The sequence below is a fragment of the Saccostrea cucullata genome, unplaced genomic scaffold, assembly GCF_032062105.1.
Source record: "Saccostrea cucullata isolate Sc308-1 unplaced genomic scaffold, CSIRO_AGI_Scuc_v1 ctg90, whole genome shotgun sequence".
Lineage (NCBI taxonomy): Eukaryota > Metazoa > Mollusca > Bivalvia > Ostreida > Ostreidae > Saccostrea > Saccostrea cuccullata.
In genome coordinates this window covers 1,117,821-1,138,721 of record NW_026940868.1, presented here as the reverse complement: position 1 = coordinate 1,138,721, position 20,901 = coordinate 1,117,821, and the positions used below count along the sequence as shown (strand labels likewise).

Below are 20,901 nucleotides of genomic sequence, written 5' to 3'. Positions count from 1 at the left end.
ATTGTTAAATTCATGACCCCCGGGGGTAGGGCGGGGCCACAATAGGGAATCCAAGTTTTACATAGAAATATATAGAACAAATCTTTAAAAATCTTCTTCTCAAGAACCACTGGGCCAGGAAAGCTGAAACTTATGTGGAAGCATCCTTGGGTAGTGTAGATATTAAATTGTTAAAATCATGACCCCTGGGGGTAGGGCGGGGCCACAATAGGGAATCCAAGTTTTACATAGAAATATATAGAACAAATCTTTAAAAATCTTCTCCTTAGAAACCACTGGGCCAGGAAAGCTGTAACTTATGTGGAAGCTTCCTTGGGAAGTGTAGATATTAAATTGTTAAAATCATGACCCCCGGAGGTAGGGCGGGGCCACAATAGGGAATCCAAGTTTTACATAGAAATATATAGAACAAATCTTTAAAAATCTTCTTCTCAAGAACCACAGGGCCAGGAAAGCTGAAACTTATGTGGAAGCTTCCTTGGGAAGTGTAGATATTAAATTGTTAAAATCATGACCCCCGGGGGTAGGGCGGGGCCACAATAGGGTATCCAAGTTTTACATAGAAATATATAGAACAAATCTTTAAAAATCTTCTTCTCAAGAACCACAGGGCCAGGAAAGCTGAAACTTATGTGGAAGCATCATGGGGTAGTGCAAATATTAAATTAGTAAAAAATCATGATCCCTGGGGGTAGGGCGGGCCACAATAGGGAATTCCAAGTTTTACATAGAAAAATATAGAACAAATCTTTAAAAATCTTCTTCTCAAGAACCATTGGGCCAGGAAAGTTGAAACTTATGTGCAAGCATCCTTGAGTAGTGTAGATTCTAAAGTTTTAAAATAAAAAAGGGAAGGGGGTAGTTGGGCATGATAGGTAATAGCAAGAGGGGGAATCTGGTAAAGATCTGCATCACCAGTTACTCAGGTGAGCGATGTGGCCCATGGGCCTCTTGTTCTCCCTTGTTATCTCAAACCTTTGATATCTCAAAGATTTCCTTGGTCCAGGTAAGTTCAAGATATAGATGATATCTAAATTGTGTGATTTGATATTGGCTTTATCCAACGAGTTGAAATAGTGTATATATCCGCGAGGCTTGCCGAGGCTTTCAACGAGTTGGATAAAGCCAATATCAAATCACACAATTATAGATGTTCTATTTATCTCATACGACTTTTGTTTTAACAAAACTTTGAGACTTCCCCTGCAAAACTACATGAATGATTGCTAATTCAAATTGATGACGTATAACTTGATGACATAGCACCGTTGATGTTGACATGCTTCGAAAGAAAGTAGATCGTGTTCATAATTTAGAATTTTTGCTATCTGCAACTTTGAAAACATTATGTGACAATTGCTGGAGCTTTACATTAAACGAACTTCTGACTGAAAGTTGTAAGGACCATGGGATCGTGAAAATGAACTCTTTGGATGATGGCAGTACAAAACGTTTTAGGCAAGGCTAGGGGCTTACTTGTAGATTCATTGTTGATCCATGGTAAGTTACACCTACATTACTAGGTAGGCATACGTAGTATAATATAAGAAAGCATTATTGAAGATGTTAAAGGAATCTTATAACAACAAATTGACTGCTAGGCTTTACTTTCTCCGAAAGCGATTTAAACGAGGGGGGGGGGAAACATCTGTCTTCAAGTGGCTAATAATACAGGTTCCTCGATAAAATAAGACACTTCTTTGACATATACGAGTCTTTTTCTTGCTTTTAACGATATCCCTTTATCATTCATTTTATAAGGGCAATAATTTTCAAAAAATAAAAGTTTCAATAAAATAAATCTTGAAGTGAGGAATCATGTCAAAACCAGAAGTGCTATTGATAAAGCATCTACCCGTGGATAAAACATAGGTTTATCTAATGGGCTAAATCCCCAACACGTACACGAGATAAAACAAGATCTGACAGTATGTGTTTCGCTTTATACATAAACTGCTGCCTTACAAAACTATACATATGTACTTACCCTCTGGTATCTCTTGAGGAATCTCTATATCACAACCTGGAATCTTCTCTATGAGTTCATACAACTCATTCTGGACGAGGAAGGTGGGTTTTTCCTCCCTAACTCGGTTCTCCAGCTCTCTGTATACCTCTCTCTCCACCTGTAGGTAGCTGTTAGGTACGCTCCTCCCCAACAGGTATCTCCCTGCTGATTTCCCTCCCTCCTTCATTGTAAAGGCTGCATTGTACAGGGCATCTCTTAACTCAGCCACACCTTTAGAAAAAAAAGAGAAAAGTTGTACAACTTTTGATATTTGCAAGCATAGTAGGCAAAAACAACAAAAAAGGTCTATCTAAGTCAGGAGATACTATGTAGTGATAGAAAGTTTTGTAAATTAGGTCATCAGATAAGACCCCCACCTTCCCCTGTGGTACAAGACATAGGGATGATGTTGTAATCCTCTAGCTGGGAGCAGAGTCCCCCACATCTTTCCGAGGAACTCCCAAAGGCCTCTAGTAGCTTCTCCTTGATTTCTGTCACTTCAGTGACTCTGGTCGGGCTGTTATTCTTGTCCAGGAAGGTGGCAGCAATGATCACCTTTGAATTTGGATTTCTTGCCTAGTGGAGGAAAAATTAGTTTATATTACATAAAGTTTGTCAGAATTTAGTGCAAGCAAAGAACCATACCTGTTTTGGAGTACTTCTGAAATCTCATGATGAATTACATATCTCTAATTTTATCATTTTTCTTAAATTTGCAGTTTTTTAAATTTTCATCTGCTCCAACCAAAATATATAGTTCAAACAGGACCTAAAAGATCCCAACAAAAATTTTTTAAAAATTTAAAAGACAAATATCATAAAACATTGTCTAGCATATGCACCTCTATACTGTAGAGAAGTTTTCCTATTTTGTCCATGTCTTTGGCCAGAGACCAGAGATCCCAGACCACGAGGTACAGAGAGTTAGGGGTGAAGAAGCAGTGCTGGGTGGCCTTATAACACTCGTCTCCCGCCAGGTCCCACACACACAGCTCTACTGGCACCTTCTTAGGGTGGTCCCGCTGTATCAGCAAAAATTAACCATTTCACACGTTTGTCTATAAATGCCTCAAAGTAAAATATCCACATAAATCATACCTTTTGACACTAGTTTGGAGGAGAATCTCCCTTGACTTTAGGGTATTTTGACAAGTACATGTAATGAAGTTAAATTTTTTAAAAAGTTTTTTTTTTTTTTACTTTATAATTAATAATAATGTGAAAAATATTGTAATAAAAATTTATACTCTGCAACTTTTTTTTGGTCTTTTTTTTCATTCATTTCAGTAGTTCTTGATATGAACAGCTTCTATGGCTGCTTTGAATATTTAATATACTGTAAACCAACTTTTATTCGCGAATTTCACGAGAGTCTGGTAATCGTGAATATTTCTCGCCGCGAACCAATCCTTAAAGTGTCTTTGTCTATTAACAACAGATCAAAAAAGGCTTGATCGTGAAAATTAATCGTCGCAAACTTGTTTACCCAAGGTAAATTGCGAAATAAAGTCATCGCGAATAAAAGTTGGTTTACAGTAATCAGCAACAGGTTCATATTCACAGCATATTTTTTTATCAATAGAGAGCAGCTCACACTACCTTACAAATTATTTAACACCGTACCAGTACACATGATTTTTTTTTATCTTCACCTTTGTGTTTTAAATGATAGATAATATTGCAAAAAATTGAGAATATGGACATTCCACGAGTGCTAATAAATTCCTTTTTGCACCTACAGTTGAAGAAAACTATTGCATTAAATTTGAAGCACGCTTATTTATCTAAGTTAAATACAGTATTTAAAGAAGAAAAAGAACTACCTAATCTGTTCAGAAGAACTAAAAAGATAAGTGACTACATTCAAATGACTCATTTATGAAGCAAACAGGATAGGTATGTAAAAGCTACACAATAATGGCAAGTCAGTGCTTCAAAATACCCAAACAAACACAAGTATCTAGGATATATAAGCATACATGCTTTATTTATCATGCAGCTATAGAAACTGTAAATGTTCCGAAACCACTTGATAAGACAAATTGGGAAATTCTAGTTTTATACAGTAAAACATCTTTTAACAAACATTATACAAATGTATGTTTTAGTGAATACATTTTATTTCCTTTAAGAAGAGTCACAATTTGTCCCCAACTAACACAAATATAATGAGTTACCAGTAACAGCTTGTTATAATGGGTACTGAAACTAAAACATCTCTGGCAGTCTGCTATATCTAATACATGTATGTTTTACTGTAGAATAAAGTACATTTAGTACAAGTGTCCAGACCATGATTGAGAGAAACTTAAAATACTGTAAACATATTTCATTTGGCTGTATGTTCTTTATAGCACTTTTGGTGGAGAAAACCTACCGCTAATTCAAGTACAAGGCTAAATGTCTTGCACATATAATACATAAATAAGAACATTAAGAAATGCCCTAAATCAAATCTATGCTAACATGTTAAGAAATCAATTTCAGCCAAATTTGTACACGTTAAATATAAAATATTACTATATACATATATATTACTATATTAATATATACAATACTGTAAACTGTACAGACAAAGCTAGGACAATATTAAAATAAAACCTAAGTTAGGATGACAATAATTTTTTGAAGTTTGTTTCTCTCAATGATTCTGGACCTCTAAATATTAAAGAAAGGAAAGCGACTACTATTAATACATTAAACATATCAAAATGCAAGCGTATTAGCCATACCTCTGTCCGAATTCTGTGTTTATGATGGTGCCCCGGCTGTGATACATAGGTTTAGATTTTAGCTTTTTACACTTTCAATTTAGCAATTAGGATACAGATTATCCTCATATCAAAGTCAGAATTAGAAGAAATCATGCCAATCCAAACATTAAAAAAAATTCACGCAAATCAATCTGCTTATTTCTTTTTAATTTCAAATATATTACAATATAATTAAAAACTTTAAAACACTTTTCGAAATATTTCAACTGTGTTACCGGCCTTCATCAGTCAACAGTGACTGTTGAGTTGCTATGCAATAAACATGACTGATGAAGGCCGGTAACACGGTTGAAATATTTTGAAAAGTGTTTTAAAGTTTTTAATTGTATTGACAAAAAGAGACTTTGGATATTACAATATATATAGAAAGTTATCAGTTGTTTTAACTTTGTTAAAGCTGGAGAAAAATGTAGCATACTGTAGATTCCTAATTATACGCGAGGAATTAATTTCCGCGTAATTTCGCGAGAAGCATCGCTCGCGAAAAAATATTACTCGTTTTTATTTTTATGGTGCTGAAATCTATGTAAATTCTGTTGATCAACCGTCCATTCGCGAATTATAATTCTCGCGTTTTGACGTTAAAGAGCCAGTTCGCGGAAAAAAGCACTCGCGAAAAATAAGGAATTTACAGTATGTTTGAAAAGAGAAAATTAATCAAACATTGTATTATTTCTTAATACAGGTACGCCTTATAAAATATGATTAAGAAATAATTTTTTAAAACGGCATTTACACATACCAGCTTTTCAAAAAGACCAACTTTCTTTTTGGGAGACAGAATGGTTTCTACCCTCCGAAGTCCAGTTCCATGGAACTCGATATTGGATTTACAGCCTAGTAGGTTAGTAATGGCGGTTTTTCCTTTATCCTAGACAGAGAGTGAATAGAATTACATCAAAATGCAAATGTTTGAAAAAATCAATAAATTTTGTAGAGCATTTTAAATTATTCTTCGGTACCTTCTTGCCCACCACTACCAGCTTTAATCTGTAGTACCCTTTGCTCTGTCGTAATTTTTCATTCAGACTCTGAATCATTTTCTTGGTCCATATGTGACAATCTAAAAATGATCAAGTTTTGTCAAATTAAGTTGTAACATAGGATAAATAAGGATAACAAATTATATTGAGAAAAATTTAACCCAGAAAGAAATTTGTTCTAAGCTACAGGTACATACAAGTACATGTACTGGTGTAACATTTTAAAAATCTTATTTAGACCCAAATGTTGTCTTTTCAAGCTAGCTAATTTGTTTGGAACTATGTCCACATTTGACAAGTTTCTATAGCACTCTATATACTGTCAACCAACTTCTATTCGCCTGCAAGAAATATTCGCAAGTTTTGTGACCTACTTTTAGTCACAAATATTAATTGCTGCGATCCATTAATTTTACTTTGCTTTTTGTAGAACATTTTACCTTATTCCTGAAAATTAATCGTCCCAAATTGATTTCAAAATGACGAATTGCGAATAAAAGATGACGCAAATAATAGTTGGTGTACAGTATACCCTTACCCACAGGGGACGCTGGTTCCTCCCCAGCTATCTTTGTGCCATGGACATTCAGGCTGTTACACTGACTTAACTGCCCTAGTTCTTTTGGTAATTCTTTTATGGATGGATTTCTAAAAAATCAGCCATTAACTTGTTACTGCATATAAGTGCATTATTTATGATTTCAATGAAAGTAAAATGTATTTATTCCAAAAGTTATGTAATAGAACTGAAAATGTGATGAATTAGAATGGAATTTAAGAAAAGATCCCAGACTTCAATTGAATTACCTGCCCACTGACTTATTACCACATTGTTTTAAAAAGTAACAAAAACTGTAAATTATATTTAGCATGTACAATAGTTGGTGGAAAATGATTTTTGAACAAGTTAGGGAAGATTTCATGTAGCAAATTTCTCATTGTTTTATTCATGTCTATGGGTCCAAGACATTTAGCATTGTACTTGAATTAGTGGAATTAAGTTTCTCTCCACCAAAAGTGCTAAAAATTAAGAATTCACAGCCAAATGTAATACGTTTACTGCAATTCCCCTTTAATGAAATATTTACCTTGATATATCTAAAGTTTGCAGTGACACGAGTTCACAGACAGAAGGGGGAACACAATCCAAAAAATTGTCACTCAGATTTAACTCATTCAGACAATGAGCCAAAAATGAGGGGAATACAATTTTTGCGGATTCATTTTCCGCACTTGTAGAATTTCGACTCAACCTTCTTGGCAGTATTCTGGAAATGAAAAAAATATTTCAGATTTAAGGACAGATGATACAAACAAAAAATGGATGCCTGGATTGGTATATATTTTTTGGCCTAATTTCATTGCAAATGATGCAAATAATAAATTCCTAGAATATAAAGAAATTGTAAACCTTCTGTGGTGTTCAAAAGTCTGCCCTTCTGAAACCATCCTTATTAATCTATACAAATATTTTTCACTTCAAATTCCATTTTTGTGCAAATTTGAATAAAAAATTTAAAACTACGCGGTGAAAGTTATTCATTTTACTTATTTAAACATGACCCAAGTTGTTATTTTCAAATTCTTTGACAAAAGTTTGTTTGTATCATCTGTCCTTAAAACAATAAATAAGCTGTACAGTTACACATTTTATCTCAAACTTAATAGGACTGAGAAAAAAATTGAGATATCTGAGGATCTGAGATTATAATCCTGGGTAAAATACATAAAGAGGTTAGATTCTCCATTGCACTTGTCAAATTTGACATATCTGTAGTATTCAAGGTAACAGTGTTTAGGATAACAAAGTTCAACTGTACTAAACTGACTCTGAGCTAATTTTTCATTTTAAATTTACAATATATTTAGTATCATACCTGGGCTTCTGACAAGGAAGAGCTGAATCCCCCGTGGGGAGCCCCAGTCTGTTGCCACTGAGGTCCAGTATCTGTAACATTTTACAGTCCCAGACCTCTGGTCTGTGAAGGACACTGATTTTGTTGTTAGATAAATTTAACACCTGTAGACAACCTGTAAAGGAAGAGAGGATTCAATCATTTAAACCAGGTATTTGTAAAACACTATGCCTCCTCCCCCAAATAAAATGATTTTTAAATAAAGGGACATAACTCTGTCCAAATTGGCTTCATTGTACCCCGAACAGATCTTGACCTAGATATTTTGATGATAGATCTCTACACCAAATTTCATTTTTATATGTACAACCTCTGCAAAGAAAATGAACAGAATTAACTGCAAATAATTGGAATTTTTTTAAGTCCAAGGGACATAACTCTGTCCAAAATGATCCTATTGTACCCAAAACAGAGCTTGACCTAGATATTCTTCTGATAAATCTGTGTATTAAACTGCTAAATTTACATTAAATAATTATACATGTATAAACATACATAGTTTGACCATGCTTTCTGTCATTTCCTCTAATAAGTTGAAGTCAAGATGTAGCTTTTTTAAAGTTGCACACCAGAATAGTTCCACACTCGGGGCAAACCGGAATATTTCATTGTGAGAAAGATTTAATGTGGACTGCAAATGAATAAATAAATATAAATATTTATAAGTAGCATAAAGTGAAGAGCTAAACGACTCATTAGGATAACTTATTACCAGTTAAGTTATATAATCTTTATTTTTCCGATTTATGGAAAATGATTTTATTGTTCATATAAACTATACTTTACAGTACAGTATAACTGCTGAATTCATAAGCAATGCTATCTTTTGGTGATATTTGTTTTAAACACGAATTTGTATAATGACAATGATGCATTTTTCTTTTTTACCTACCAGTTTACATTCCCATGGTGATGGGAAGGCCACCAGTTTATTGTTGCTGGCGTCTAGTTCTACCAGACCAGTACAGCTACTGATTTCTGTCGGTAACATCTCTAATTTGTTATACGAAGCATTCAGGCAGCGTAATTTTGTACAGGACCACTCAGGTTTCTCAGCTGAAAACAAAAAAGCATTATTAAATCATATCTAGCAGCATGCATGTCATCGAGGTTCTGGTTAAAAAAAACAACTCTCATACATTTTATCCAATTTTCTTCAAACACAGAATCAAAGATGAACAATTTTTTTCATGGGACTTTTATTAGAAAACAAGTTCTTCTCCTCCTTGTTACCAAAAAGGTGCACTGTTACAACGAAAAATGTAATAACAACGCGAAATGTAATAAACATGGATTATTACATTTTGCGTTATTACATTTTGCGTCGAAATCAACGCAGAATGTAATAACGCAAAATGTAACAAGACATTTTTTAGGATTATTACATTTCGCGTTATTACATTTTGCGTCGAGATCAACGCAATATGTAATAACGCAAAATGTAATAACATGATTTTTGGATTATTACATTTTGCGTTGTTACATTTTGCGTCGAGATTAAGCAAACAGCAAGAACGCAAAATGTAATAACACACTCTTTGGTCAGCCAGATTGAGTACAATTATTAATAGAGTAGTAGCCGATGAAGAGGAAATAAAACAAAAGGAAAAAACAGATATATGCAATTTCCTACAATTAATGAAATTCATTATATATTGATATAATAAGCTACATGTGTTTAAAATCAGTTTAATTAATGTATTCAAATTATAGTTGTTGCAAATTAGAAACGCGCGTGAGTAGCAGTGTACTTTTGCTTTTTTTAATTGAAAATGCAATGAATCTAAAAGAAAACCTATTTATTTGTACTAGCAGGTTTAAATATATATCTGAAGGGTTTATTGACAATTATGATACCATACTGATCTATGCAAACCACCTGCATTGCAGACAAGCAAAAACACCCCCCCCCCTCCCTCTCTCTATCGATATAATAAAATGGACTGTTTCTGCATGTCCATAGTAATACAATGATAAATATGCTAAGTAAACACTCCACCCTATCCCTGCCCTTCCTTGCTTGACATACGCATACACTTCTTTGTTAACCAATGTCCACATGCCAAACATGCATATCAAAGCTAATAATGAACTTATGGTCAATTCTTTGGTGATTAAATAAATTGTGTTATTGGTTAGAAATTTAATAAGACTATCAAAAATAAGCCAATTAAGTTAAATTAAAGCTTTATAATTTAGCACAGTGTATTCAATATACTTAAGTCAGAGTCAGAAAAACGATACATTTTGATGTATTTATGTCCGTAAAAGCCCTAGCGTTGTTCTCATTGTTTTAGTTCTAATATTTTGTACAGCGTTTTTCCCATGTTGGTTATATGTATATTTTGAATCAATTTTATGATCTTTTTTGTTAAACGCAATCAAAAAAAAATTTTGTTTTATTACATATTGTTGTATTACATTTTGCGTTGTCTTCAGTGCAAAAATAAAGTAACGCAAAATGTAACAACGAAAAAGCACATTATTACATTTTGCGTTGATCTCGACGCAAAATGTAATAACGCTAAATGTAATAATCTAAAAATCGGGTTATTACATTTCGCGTTATTACATTTTGCGTTGATCTCGACGCAAAATGTAATAACGCAAAATGTAATAATCCAGGTTTATTACATTTCGCGTTGTTATTACATTTCGCGTTGTAACAGTGCACTGACAGACAGACAGACAATGTCATTGAAGTGTATCAGTAAGATAACGTATTTACCCTCTGACGACAGTTTCTTCCAGTCGTCATATCTCTGGTGAGACTTCACTAAATACTTCATTCTGTTGTGAGCGACATTCAAATACTTCAGTTCTGGTAGTTGAAAAAGTTCATAACACAGTTCTTCTAGCAAATTTTCTTGAAGGAGGACATTTTCTAAACTGAAATAGACAGGAAAAATTTATAGATTTTGTGCATTCATAAGAACTTGATACAAATAGCATGTATATATGATATATAGAGTTTTAAATCAAGTGAATTGAAATTTTGAAGCAAATTAATTGTGGTTCCTTTAATTTTGGTCTCTTCATGAATGGGATTCCATTATTTATGGCATATTCTGTCAAATATAACTGCCCTTTCAATGTCATTAAAAAATAATCTCCAAAATTAAAATTTTTGAAAAGTACTTGAAGGTCAAGGTCACAGGGTGAAAAACCATAGAATATATGGAAAGGATTTGTCACTGGTAATGTACATGTGAAATATGAAAGTCCTATCTCTTCACATTCAGAAGTTAATTAATTTTTATGACAGATGGACAGACAGACAAATGAATGAGATTTAATGTTTCCTCACTTTTTGAAAGTGACCAAAAAAAAACATTTAAAATAGAAATATCAGCATTTACAAATTGGTTTCACATGTGCACTCTGTGTTACCAAGATGCATAACCCGGAATGTGATGCAAATTTCATCAAAATGGGAGACCTATTAGTTTTTCCCGAGACTTTTGGTGCTTACAGAGAAAGCAAGTTATTATACATAAACAATGACTGAAAATACTTGCATGAAGATGTGATACCTGATGCACATGCCAATAACCTGCTAGCTGGCTTACATTTGTGATGTTACATAATTTGAAACAAATGTGCAATGATGTCATAATTTAAGCTATTTAGTACAGCTACAGAAATGACTTTCACAGTCTGACATCATTCTGCTTACAAACAATATAAGCTCTCTTCTATGCACGATTTTATTTTATGTTTCTTGAAACATTAGGTAATTATTTTGATGATTGTGCAAATTTAAAAAAAATTAAAAATTTCAATCATTAATTTATATCCATCAGTGATAAGATTCTCACTGCTTGCATATTAATTATTTGTTGTTAATTCAGAATATACTTTTGAAGCAGTTCTGCATACATTACGTACTGATCAGCACAGTTATGTGAAATAAGAGAAACAGATTGTTACGCCAAAGCAAGATACAGTGATACCTGTCTAATCCGACATGCACTGAGAGACAAATTATGTGTGGAAATAGACAGACTGCACAGTGTAAAACAAATGAAAAATAGTGTAATGGAAAAAAAATTTTAAGTCGGAATTCACAATGTGATGAATTGCACAGGTGTCCGATTAGACAGTTTTCACTGTACCTATTATCTAACCCCACATGTTCAAAACTCTCTTCAATGACTTAAAAAGAATACATTGTACACAAATGTTAAGAAATAATTCTTACTGAGAGCACTGTATTGCTGAGGGATTTTCCACTTTGAAGGCAGTAATTTTGTTACAGGAGGCGTTAAATATTTTGAGGGAGGGTAGCGACCAGGGGATGGCCGCCGGCAGACGTCTTATATTATTGTTACTGATGTTGAGTTCCACTAAAATGTTTTTGTAATCAGACAGCCAGTATTCGTGAAAACCTCCCAGTTCTTTGTGACTGTAGTTGGCTATGTGCTGAAAATGAAAATATGGATTCCATTTTAAATGATCAGTCAATTGTAGATTAATACATGTACAGTCAAACTTCGTTATCTTCAACCTGATGGGACTGAGAAAAACTTCGAGATAACCGGGGATTCGAGATATTGAAGGTTAAATACTTAAAGAATATGTGATTGGGACTTCCAAATCACTTCTACATATCCATGGTATTCGAGATATCGGAGTTCGAGATACCAAAGTTCAACTATATATATAAACCTATTTAAAAGTTCAACCTTCAGCATATCTGACATTAATATAAAATTTTTCTCTCCTTCTCCACTCTCTCCCTCTTTCACCTTTCTCTTTTTCATCACTCTCTTGCCCACATTCTCTCTCTCTTTCTCTCTCTATCATCAACCTATATTCCTCCTCTTTCTCTCTCTCTTCTCTTCTCTTTTCCTGTCTCTTTTTCTATTTCATTTCTTCTCTTTCTTCCTCTCTCATACAAAATAATATATGAAAATTATTGTAGAATTTCAACAGTACCACTAAATCTTCACTGTAGTCTTCATTTGTATATTCCAGTTGCTGTTGACTGATGCAGTTCTTCACCAGTTTACTGGAGATCTCTGGGAAATCTTCTATGATTTTCTGGGTAAGCTCGGCACCAAATCCTACTAACAGCTCAGTCACTTCTAGATGATTTCCTATTATAGATCACTCATTACATATCTGAGCATTTTGATTGATGACTGCTAAGTAAGCAATCTTCCCTCTACCTTTCTGTTTCAGGATAAAATCTTAAATTAAAAGTTTTGATGAAGCTACTGACCAGCACAAGCTGCATACAGTGGAGTCTTGTCCATAGAGAAGGAGCCGCCGCGAGAGTAATAAGGGGGGTGGTTGATGTCCATTTCCGGGGTCAGCCATAGTCGAATGATCCTCTGGTTACCTCCCAAACAGGCTGCATACAGGAGACAAGTCCTCACCCTCAGATCCTTCACCAACTCTGATAATTAATAGAAAAATTAAATATCTGTATAGGACATGCCTCTATAGATCTTAACAGGGTTATATATATTGAGACAATGTGTATATAATTTGTACAGTCAAACTTTTGTATCTCAAGAATATCTTGAAGTAAACTTGCAAACCATTATCAAATCCTCAGAAATCTAAAGGTATTTTTTAGGTTACATCAAGTTTGAGATCACAAGTTTTCAATATACTAGTACACATGTATAAATGTCATGTTTCATTTGTCTTAAATTGATTTATTTTCTTATCAAACTGTCAGCGAGATTCTTAAAATTACAACTGAAATTTCAATAATGACAAAAAATTTTTCTTTATGCATATGTCAATTCTGTTAAGTGGACACACTAATTATCTCTTTCATAAAATGCTTTAATTATACATTTTAATTTCTACACATGAAGTATGATCCTAATACATGTATAATCAATATAAGGAAATGTAAATAGGTACTTGTAATTTTTGAAAAGTTAATAAATAAGAAGGAAACAAAAATGATAAAATTGTATTTTATATATAGAGTTTTGATTATCATTTCCAACAATGCTAGTACAAAAGCTCTTGTATTTGCATTCTGATTGCATACAGGCATGTTTGTTTTAATTACACTGTCCATGCAAATGCCATTCAATATATTTGCTCAGATTAGTCCCTCAATTCATGCTTGTTTTAATCACTCAAAGTCTGAATGTCAAAAACACTAGTTTTACTTCAGTGTGAATCAAAGCATACTAATATCAATCACTGTGCATGTTTGCTTCAATTACTCTGTCAAAATCTGTTTCAATTACATGTACTCTGAAAGAGTTTTTGTTTTTTTATCAAAATAGCTTGTTTATTTCAATTACCCTGTCACAATTACTGTGTCAAAGAAAGTTTACTTCAATTACTCCATCAAGGCATGTTTTCTCAATTACTCTATTACATGTACTATTATCCTCTCTTAGAATGTTTACCACTATTCACAGAATCAATGTTTCAATAACTCTGTGATAGAATATTTACTTCAGTTATTCTGTCAAAGCAAGTTTATTTCAGTTACTCTGTCAAGGCATGTTTACGTCATTTACTCTGTCAAAGCATGTTCACTTCAGTTACTCTGTAAAGCATGTTTACGTCAGTTACTCTGTCAAAGCATGTTTACGTCAGTTACTCTGTCAAAGTATGTTCACTTCAGTTACTCTGTAAAGCATGTTTACTTCAGCTACTCTGTCAAAACATCTTTACTTCAGTTACTCTGTAAAGCATGTTTACTTCAGCTACTCTATCAAAACACTTTTCTTCAGTTACACTGTCAAAACATCTTTACTTCAGTTACTCTGTAAAGCATGTTTACGTCAGTTACTCTGTCAAAGTATGTTCACTTCAGTTACTCTGTAAAGCATGTTTACTTCAGCTACTCTGTCAAAACATCTTTACTTCAGTTACTCTGTAAAGCATGTTTACTTCAGCTACTCTATCAAAACACTTTTCTTCAGTTACACTGTCAAAACATATTTACTTCAGTTACTCCCTCAAACCATGTTTACTTCAGTTACTCTGTCAAAACATGTTTATTTCAGTTACTCTGTCAATGCATGTTTACTTCAGTTACTCCCTCAAACCATGTTTACTACACTTCTCTGTCAAAGTATATGTTTACTTCAGTTACTCTGTCAAAGTATGTTCACTTCAGTTACTCTGTAAAGCATGTTTACTTCAGCTACTCTGTCAAAACATCTTTACTTCAGTTACTCTGTAAAGCATGTTTACTTCAGCTACTCTATTAAAACACTTTTTTCTTCAGTTACACTGTCAAAACATCTTTACTTCAGTTACTCTGTAAAGCATGTTTACTTCAGCACTCTTCAGTCAAAACACTTTGTCTCTCAGTTACACTGTCATTAAATAAAAGAAATACATGGTTTACTTAAAGTTACTTCCCTAGAAAGATAAAAAATAGGCCATGTTTACTTTATTTGTGATTTATCAAATGCATGTTTATTTCAGTTACTCTGTCAATGCATGAAACTTCAGTTAGTCCCTCAAACCATATTTACTTTACTACACTTCTAAAGCATGTTTATTTCAGTTACTCTGTCAATGCATGTTTACTTCAGTTACTCCCTCAAACCATATTTACTACACTTCTCTGTCAAAGTATATGTTTACTTCAGTTACTCTGTCAAAACATGTTTACTTCAATTACTCCATCAAAACATGTTTACTTCAGTTACTCTGTCAAAGCATGTTTACTTCAGTAACTCCCTCAAATCATGTTTACTTCAGTTACTCTGTCAAAGTATGTTTACTCAAGTTACTCTAACAAAGCATGTTTATGTCAGTTACTCTGACAAAGTATGTTTACTCAGTTACACTGACAAAGCATATTTACTTCATTATTCTTTTAATGAACTTTAATGCACATCAATACAATTACTTTGTCAAATTATGCTTCATTTTTCTAGGTTAGTTTGCTTCATTTCTGTGTAAAAACCTGCTTGCCTCAATTATATTGTCAAAGAAATACATGAATTTATACAAAAGTTTAAGTAAGAGATATGCATGCTTATAAAAATTTCTTTATAAGCTTAATTAATTGATAGAAATAAGCTTGTAAAGCCTTTAGAACAAGTAAGCAAGCATTACAAATTTAAAATTATTGTTCTAGCATAAAATTTTGGGTATATTTGATTTAATGTTTAGTTCTATAACCAGCAAATATTTTTTAAATTTAATTATCAACACTTTCTTTTTACTTAAGTATATCTAAATTACTGTAAATCACTTTTTATTCGCGAGAACTTTATTTTCGCTTAATTACGTGAGACGGAATGCTCGTGAAAATTTCATTCTCGCGTATTATAGAATTCCTTAAGATTAAGAGCAATGAACACAATTAGTGAAAATTTTGTCTCGCTAATAAAGAGTCAATGAATATCTCGCGAAAATAAGGTGTCGCGAAAATTAAGTGATCTACAGTATAATGTTTTGATGTCCATAATCTACAGACTAAAAATGTGTTTTACTCTGTATTCAAAGTGTCATCTCAATTATACACATTAAAGGTACCCGCAGTACATGTACTAAGATTTAAGACATGGATATTTATGATAGCATTTTTATAATACAGAGTAGAGATAAAAGGGCTGTTATTTGTGTCCCCAACTTGATTAGAGATAATGTCATCAAGGTCATGGGATTTAGACCAGAGATAATAATTTAGGAAAGGAAAAACATAGTACACCTACAAATCTAAATATCAGTTATCAATGATGTTACCATTGGGTGAAGCTGGGGGGTCATGTGATTTGGATGAGGGACTGCATTGGCCGGGACTTCACTTTTAGATATTTAAAGTCCAGCTAACTAGCAATGATGACATGCATTATCTCTATTGTTTATCACTGATCAATTTGCTTATCACAATTCTCTACTTTTTATTTTTATCAGTTATAATTGTAGATTATTAGTGTCTGGACCTCTACCTGAAGATAATATGCGAATAAAATTTGCAAGCTTTTTGGTCTGCATTAAAAAAATTCACAGACTGGTTGATGCCATTTTTTTTTTTTTTTTTTTTTTTTACATATTTTTGAAATAATTGAAGGAATAACTGTCTAATTATTTGGTTTCATGATGTGATCAATCCATTGGATGAAATTAATTATCATGCAAGTCAATCAATTGTTCATCGTCAGGACCGAAACCAAAAAATCTGACAGTAATTCCTTATATATTACATGTACATGCTCTTGATTCCGCAAATTCATGTGCTACAAGCCCCGCTTCTGTCTCTATTTGTCCCACCCTGCACATGATTTTTTTAACCTTGTCAATTGATGAACCAGTAGATTTATATAGAAATAAAGTATTTTTATTTAATTGTAATTTTATCCCAGACAAAGATATTGGAAATGTAAATTATAACAAGATGTGTTTGTGAAACACTGATGCCCCTGTATGGCAACATAGCGAAAGTTAAGCTTTCTCAAATGCACTTCTCAAATATGTTGGTACCTAAAGTAAGGCCTTTTCACAAGAAATATAAATGTGAAATATAACACCCTAGCACCATCTTTTCAAAGGTTCTGACCAAGCTTAACGTTTTTAAAAGTAAGACAAATGCTGAGGTCAAGATCAAGGGGTCAAGGTTGTTGGTTTCTAAAGAAAGGCCTTGTCTCAAAGATTACATATGGGAAGTATGAAAGCACTGGTCCTTACTGTTCAAAAGTTATGGCCAATGTTAAAGTTTGTAAAAAGTAGGTCAAACTCCAAGGTCAAGGTCAATGGGTCAAAGTTGTTGATATCCAATGAAAGTTCTTCTCACAAGATTACATATGTGAAGTATGAAAGCTCTAGTTCTTACTACTGTAAATCACTTTTTATTCGCGGGAACTTTATTTACGGTATGCTCGTGAAAATTTCATTCTCGCATATAATAGAATTCCTTAAGATTATATAGAGCAATGACCGCAATTCGTGAAAATTTTGTCTCGCTAATAAAGAGTCAATGACTATCTCGCGAAAATAAGGTGTCACAAAAATTAAGTGATTTACAGTATTCAAACGTTATGACCAAGATTAAAGTTTGTAAAAAGTAGGTCAAACTCCAAGGTCAAAGGGTCAAAGTTGTTGATATCCAATGAAAGGTCTTCTCACAAGTATTAAATATGTGAAGTATGAAAGCCCTAGCCCTTACCATTCTAAAGTTATGGCCAAGGTTAAAGTTTTTTTTGTAAGTACATAAATCTCCAAGGTCTAGGTCAAAAGGTCAGAGTTGTTGGTACTCAATGAAAGGTCTTGCCACAAAAAATACATATATGAAGTATAAAAGTCCTGGTATCTACTATTCAAAAGATATGGCCAAAGTAAAAGTTTGGAATTTTTGTGTAAAAGTGGGTCAAACTCCAAAGTCAAGGTCAAAAGATCAAATTTGGTGGTATATAAAGAGAGGTCTTGTCACAAGGAATACACATGTAAAATATGAAAGTCATAGCTCCACTAAATCAAAAGTTATGGGCAAGGTTAAAGTTTTTGTGGACAAACAGACAGACGGAGACGACAAAAACTATATACCCCAGAAACTTTGTTTATGGTGGCATAATTACCATGTGCTTATAGAGTCAACTATTTTCAAGCAATAGAGGCAGTTATTGTCTAGAATAGATCTTTTTTAAGTGATTGTCCAAAATACATATTCTATCATGTAACTGTATGTAGAGAGAGAGAAACACAACAATAATAATAGTCCTATTATGTATGCTTTGCATTTGTTATCCTATAAAATGAACCACAAATTGCATAAGCAGTATAATATCATAACATTATTATCGTAATTATTGCCAAGGATATGAGGGAATTTTGGTGCATTCCTTTGGGTTACTGATAACATGATTTGTGTAGGGAAGCTTACAAAATAAATACATGTAATGATAAAAATAATTTATATTAAATTAATAAATATTAATTTAAGCAAGTGAAGATTTATGCATTATTTCTTTTATTTCATTAAAATCATTTTTCAAAGGCATGCAAACCTTGTGGGTCCTGTTTCATCACTGCATGTTAAAATGAGAACACTCTTTAATATTATATTTATTTTAAAAAATAATTTTTTAATCTTATTTTGAAATAAGTTTAGTTGAGTCAATATTAATAGAAGATTAATTATCAATCAACATCAAAGTCTACATAAGTTATATCTACTTTATCTATAGCAAATATATGTTAAAGCATGTGACATATGTAATCAAATTTATTTTCAACTTATGTTAAATATTTACATGCAGGTACACATGCTAGAGGTTAAAGGTTATCTATGAAGGATGAGGAAGTTAGCTGCAATCAGAAATATTCAGGTTAAACCACATATTTAAACTGTTAGCATACAGTGATTGGATAGGAATGGGCCCATTCAGATATCTGATTTCATGTTAACATTTGAAGATCAAGCCTAAATTCCTTCATTTGTTGGATGACCTTTGACTTATCTCTGAAATTTACAAGATTAGAAAAGAAACATGCAAATGATAATAGAGATTCCCATCAAACCCCAAAAGCTGTAAATGCTCATAAAAAGAGAATGGTATACATATCCTAAAATACCATGCATATTTTAAGTGTCATTAAGCTATTGGTATGTATCAATCGACGCATAAAAAATTGTACCAGCATGCTAACAATTTAAATTGGTTCTCACCCAGTGGTGTTGGTATATTAGACGTACTTGGCTGGTACAAAAACAGCTTCTCTATGACCCCATAATGGCCGCATGCTGACGCTAGGTAAAAGGGGGAGTTGACATCATAAATAGGGACTTCTTCGGACTCCAGCCATGCCCCCGCATCCAGCAAAACTGGCACCACCTGATCAGTTCCATGCTTACAGGCCAATTGCAGTGGTGTTCCCTGAAATTTTGCATTCAATTTTATCCAACTGTATGCTCTTATATCTTAATTACGGACTTATAATCTAAAGAGACAATTGATGCTCAAAGAAGTTTGTTATAGCCAATAAGACAAGAGGCCCATGGGCCGCAGTGCTCACCTGAGTTACTATGGCCCTCCTGTTCTGTATTGGATGTTTCTCTATCTATTCCTTTGTAAAATTTAGATAATGTATTGTAGTCCCATACTACCCCCTAGCCCAAACTACCCCAAGATGTCTTGATTTGAACTGTGCAGTGTGGCAGTCAGCCCGGCTCGATCACCAGTAGCCAGATAGCTCAGTTGGTAAAAAACCTGATTGGAGATTGAGGGGACCTGGGTTTGAATCCTAGTCTGGTCCGCTGCATTTTTCTCCTCTCCTGTTACATTTGGTGCCATGCCATGCCCTGGACCTGTCGGTAAGAGGCCTGCCAGGGGATGAGCCCAGGTTGGGGTCTTTGGGGGGGCCGAAGACCTTTAAGGAAGGAGGAATGTGGCAATTAGCTTGGCTCAATCGCCTGTGTCAGATAGCTTAGTTGGTAGAGCACCAGGGGGCCCAGGTTCAAATCCTGATCTGCTCTGCTGCATTTTTCTCCTTAGTACACAACAAACTGGAATCTGAAGATGATTCCATATGAATATAATTGAATCGAGGGTTTATGGCAATTCATGGGCAATGACAATGATGACAGACAATGGAAAATTTTGATCAGAAAAGCTCACCTGAGCCCTTGGCTCAGGTATTGAAAAAAAAAAAACACAACAATTTTTCATTACATATAGCAATATATTGTATTGACTCCTCTGTATCACATTAATGCATTGATATACCGGGTAAATATAGATGCATTGTTACAACCCTAATATCCAACCAACTTCATTTCCGAGTTAACATTGTTATATAAATATTTATTACCTAAATCTATATTTGTTCCAAACATTAGAAATATTATTTACATGAATGAAGCAATGTAGTCTGAAATGTATGTCTCATCAAGCTATGATCTTAAGATCATAATCTGACTTTTTAATCTTGAAAAAAAAAATTCATTCAAAAATGTTAACGTTGGTCTCAATAACTTCATTACAACATGAAATTATAATTTCAAATTTAAATATCTAAAATTAAACTGACCTCCTCACTTGATTGGTTGACGTCGACACTGCTGGACTGCAGAATGGCCTGTATGACATCACAACTTGATCCTGGCTGCTTACAGACATAATGTATTAAAGGCAGTCCATCTACAGTTAGACCTGAAGCCCCGGGAGAGGATCGAAGAATTTCTTTAAGGCTCTCTGCATCATTGTCTTGTATCGCTTTCTTAAGTTTCTGGATGATATTACTTTGATCATCCTCTTCCATTATATAATTAGTTTTCTTTC

At 33.5% G+C, this 20,901-nt stretch overlaps 1 protein-coding gene across 1 annotated transcript in view; it reads right to left on the bottom strand.

The window, feature by feature from the left end:
- Positions 1-20,901, bottom strand: part of LOC134256546 (leucine-rich repeat serine/threonine-protein kinase 1-like) — a 33,476-nt gene extending 12,575 nt beyond the window's left edge. Inside the window, exons 1-17 of the mRNA XM_062739224.1 lie at positions 20,651-20,901; positions 19,290-19,497; positions 12,906-13,082; positions 12,620-12,780; positions 11,883-12,103; positions 10,410-10,570; positions 8,574-8,737; positions 8,177-8,312; positions 7,643-7,796; positions 6,854-7,033; positions 6,304-6,413; positions 5,745-5,845; positions 5,525-5,653; positions 4,741-4,776; positions 2,851-3,030; positions 2,386-2,584; positions 1,988-2,239 (exon numbers count right to left, since the gene is read on the bottom strand). Coding sequence (XP_062595208.1) covers positions 1,988-2,239; positions 2,386-2,584; positions 2,851-3,030; positions 4,741-4,776; positions 5,525-5,653; positions 5,745-5,845; positions 6,304-6,413; positions 6,854-7,033; positions 7,643-7,796; positions 8,177-8,312; positions 8,574-8,737; positions 10,410-10,570; positions 11,883-12,103; positions 12,620-12,780; positions 12,906-13,082; positions 19,290-19,497; positions 20,651-20,881 — 2,800 coding nt within the window. The 5' untranslated portion in view covers positions 20,882-20,901. The remainder of the gene's footprint in view (positions 1-1,987; positions 2,240-2,385; positions 2,585-2,850; positions 3,031-4,740; positions 4,777-5,524; positions 5,654-5,744; positions 5,846-6,303; positions 6,414-6,853; positions 7,034-7,642; positions 7,797-8,176; positions 8,313-8,573; positions 8,738-10,409; positions 10,571-11,882; positions 12,104-12,619; positions 12,781-12,905; positions 13,083-19,289; positions 19,498-20,650) is intronic.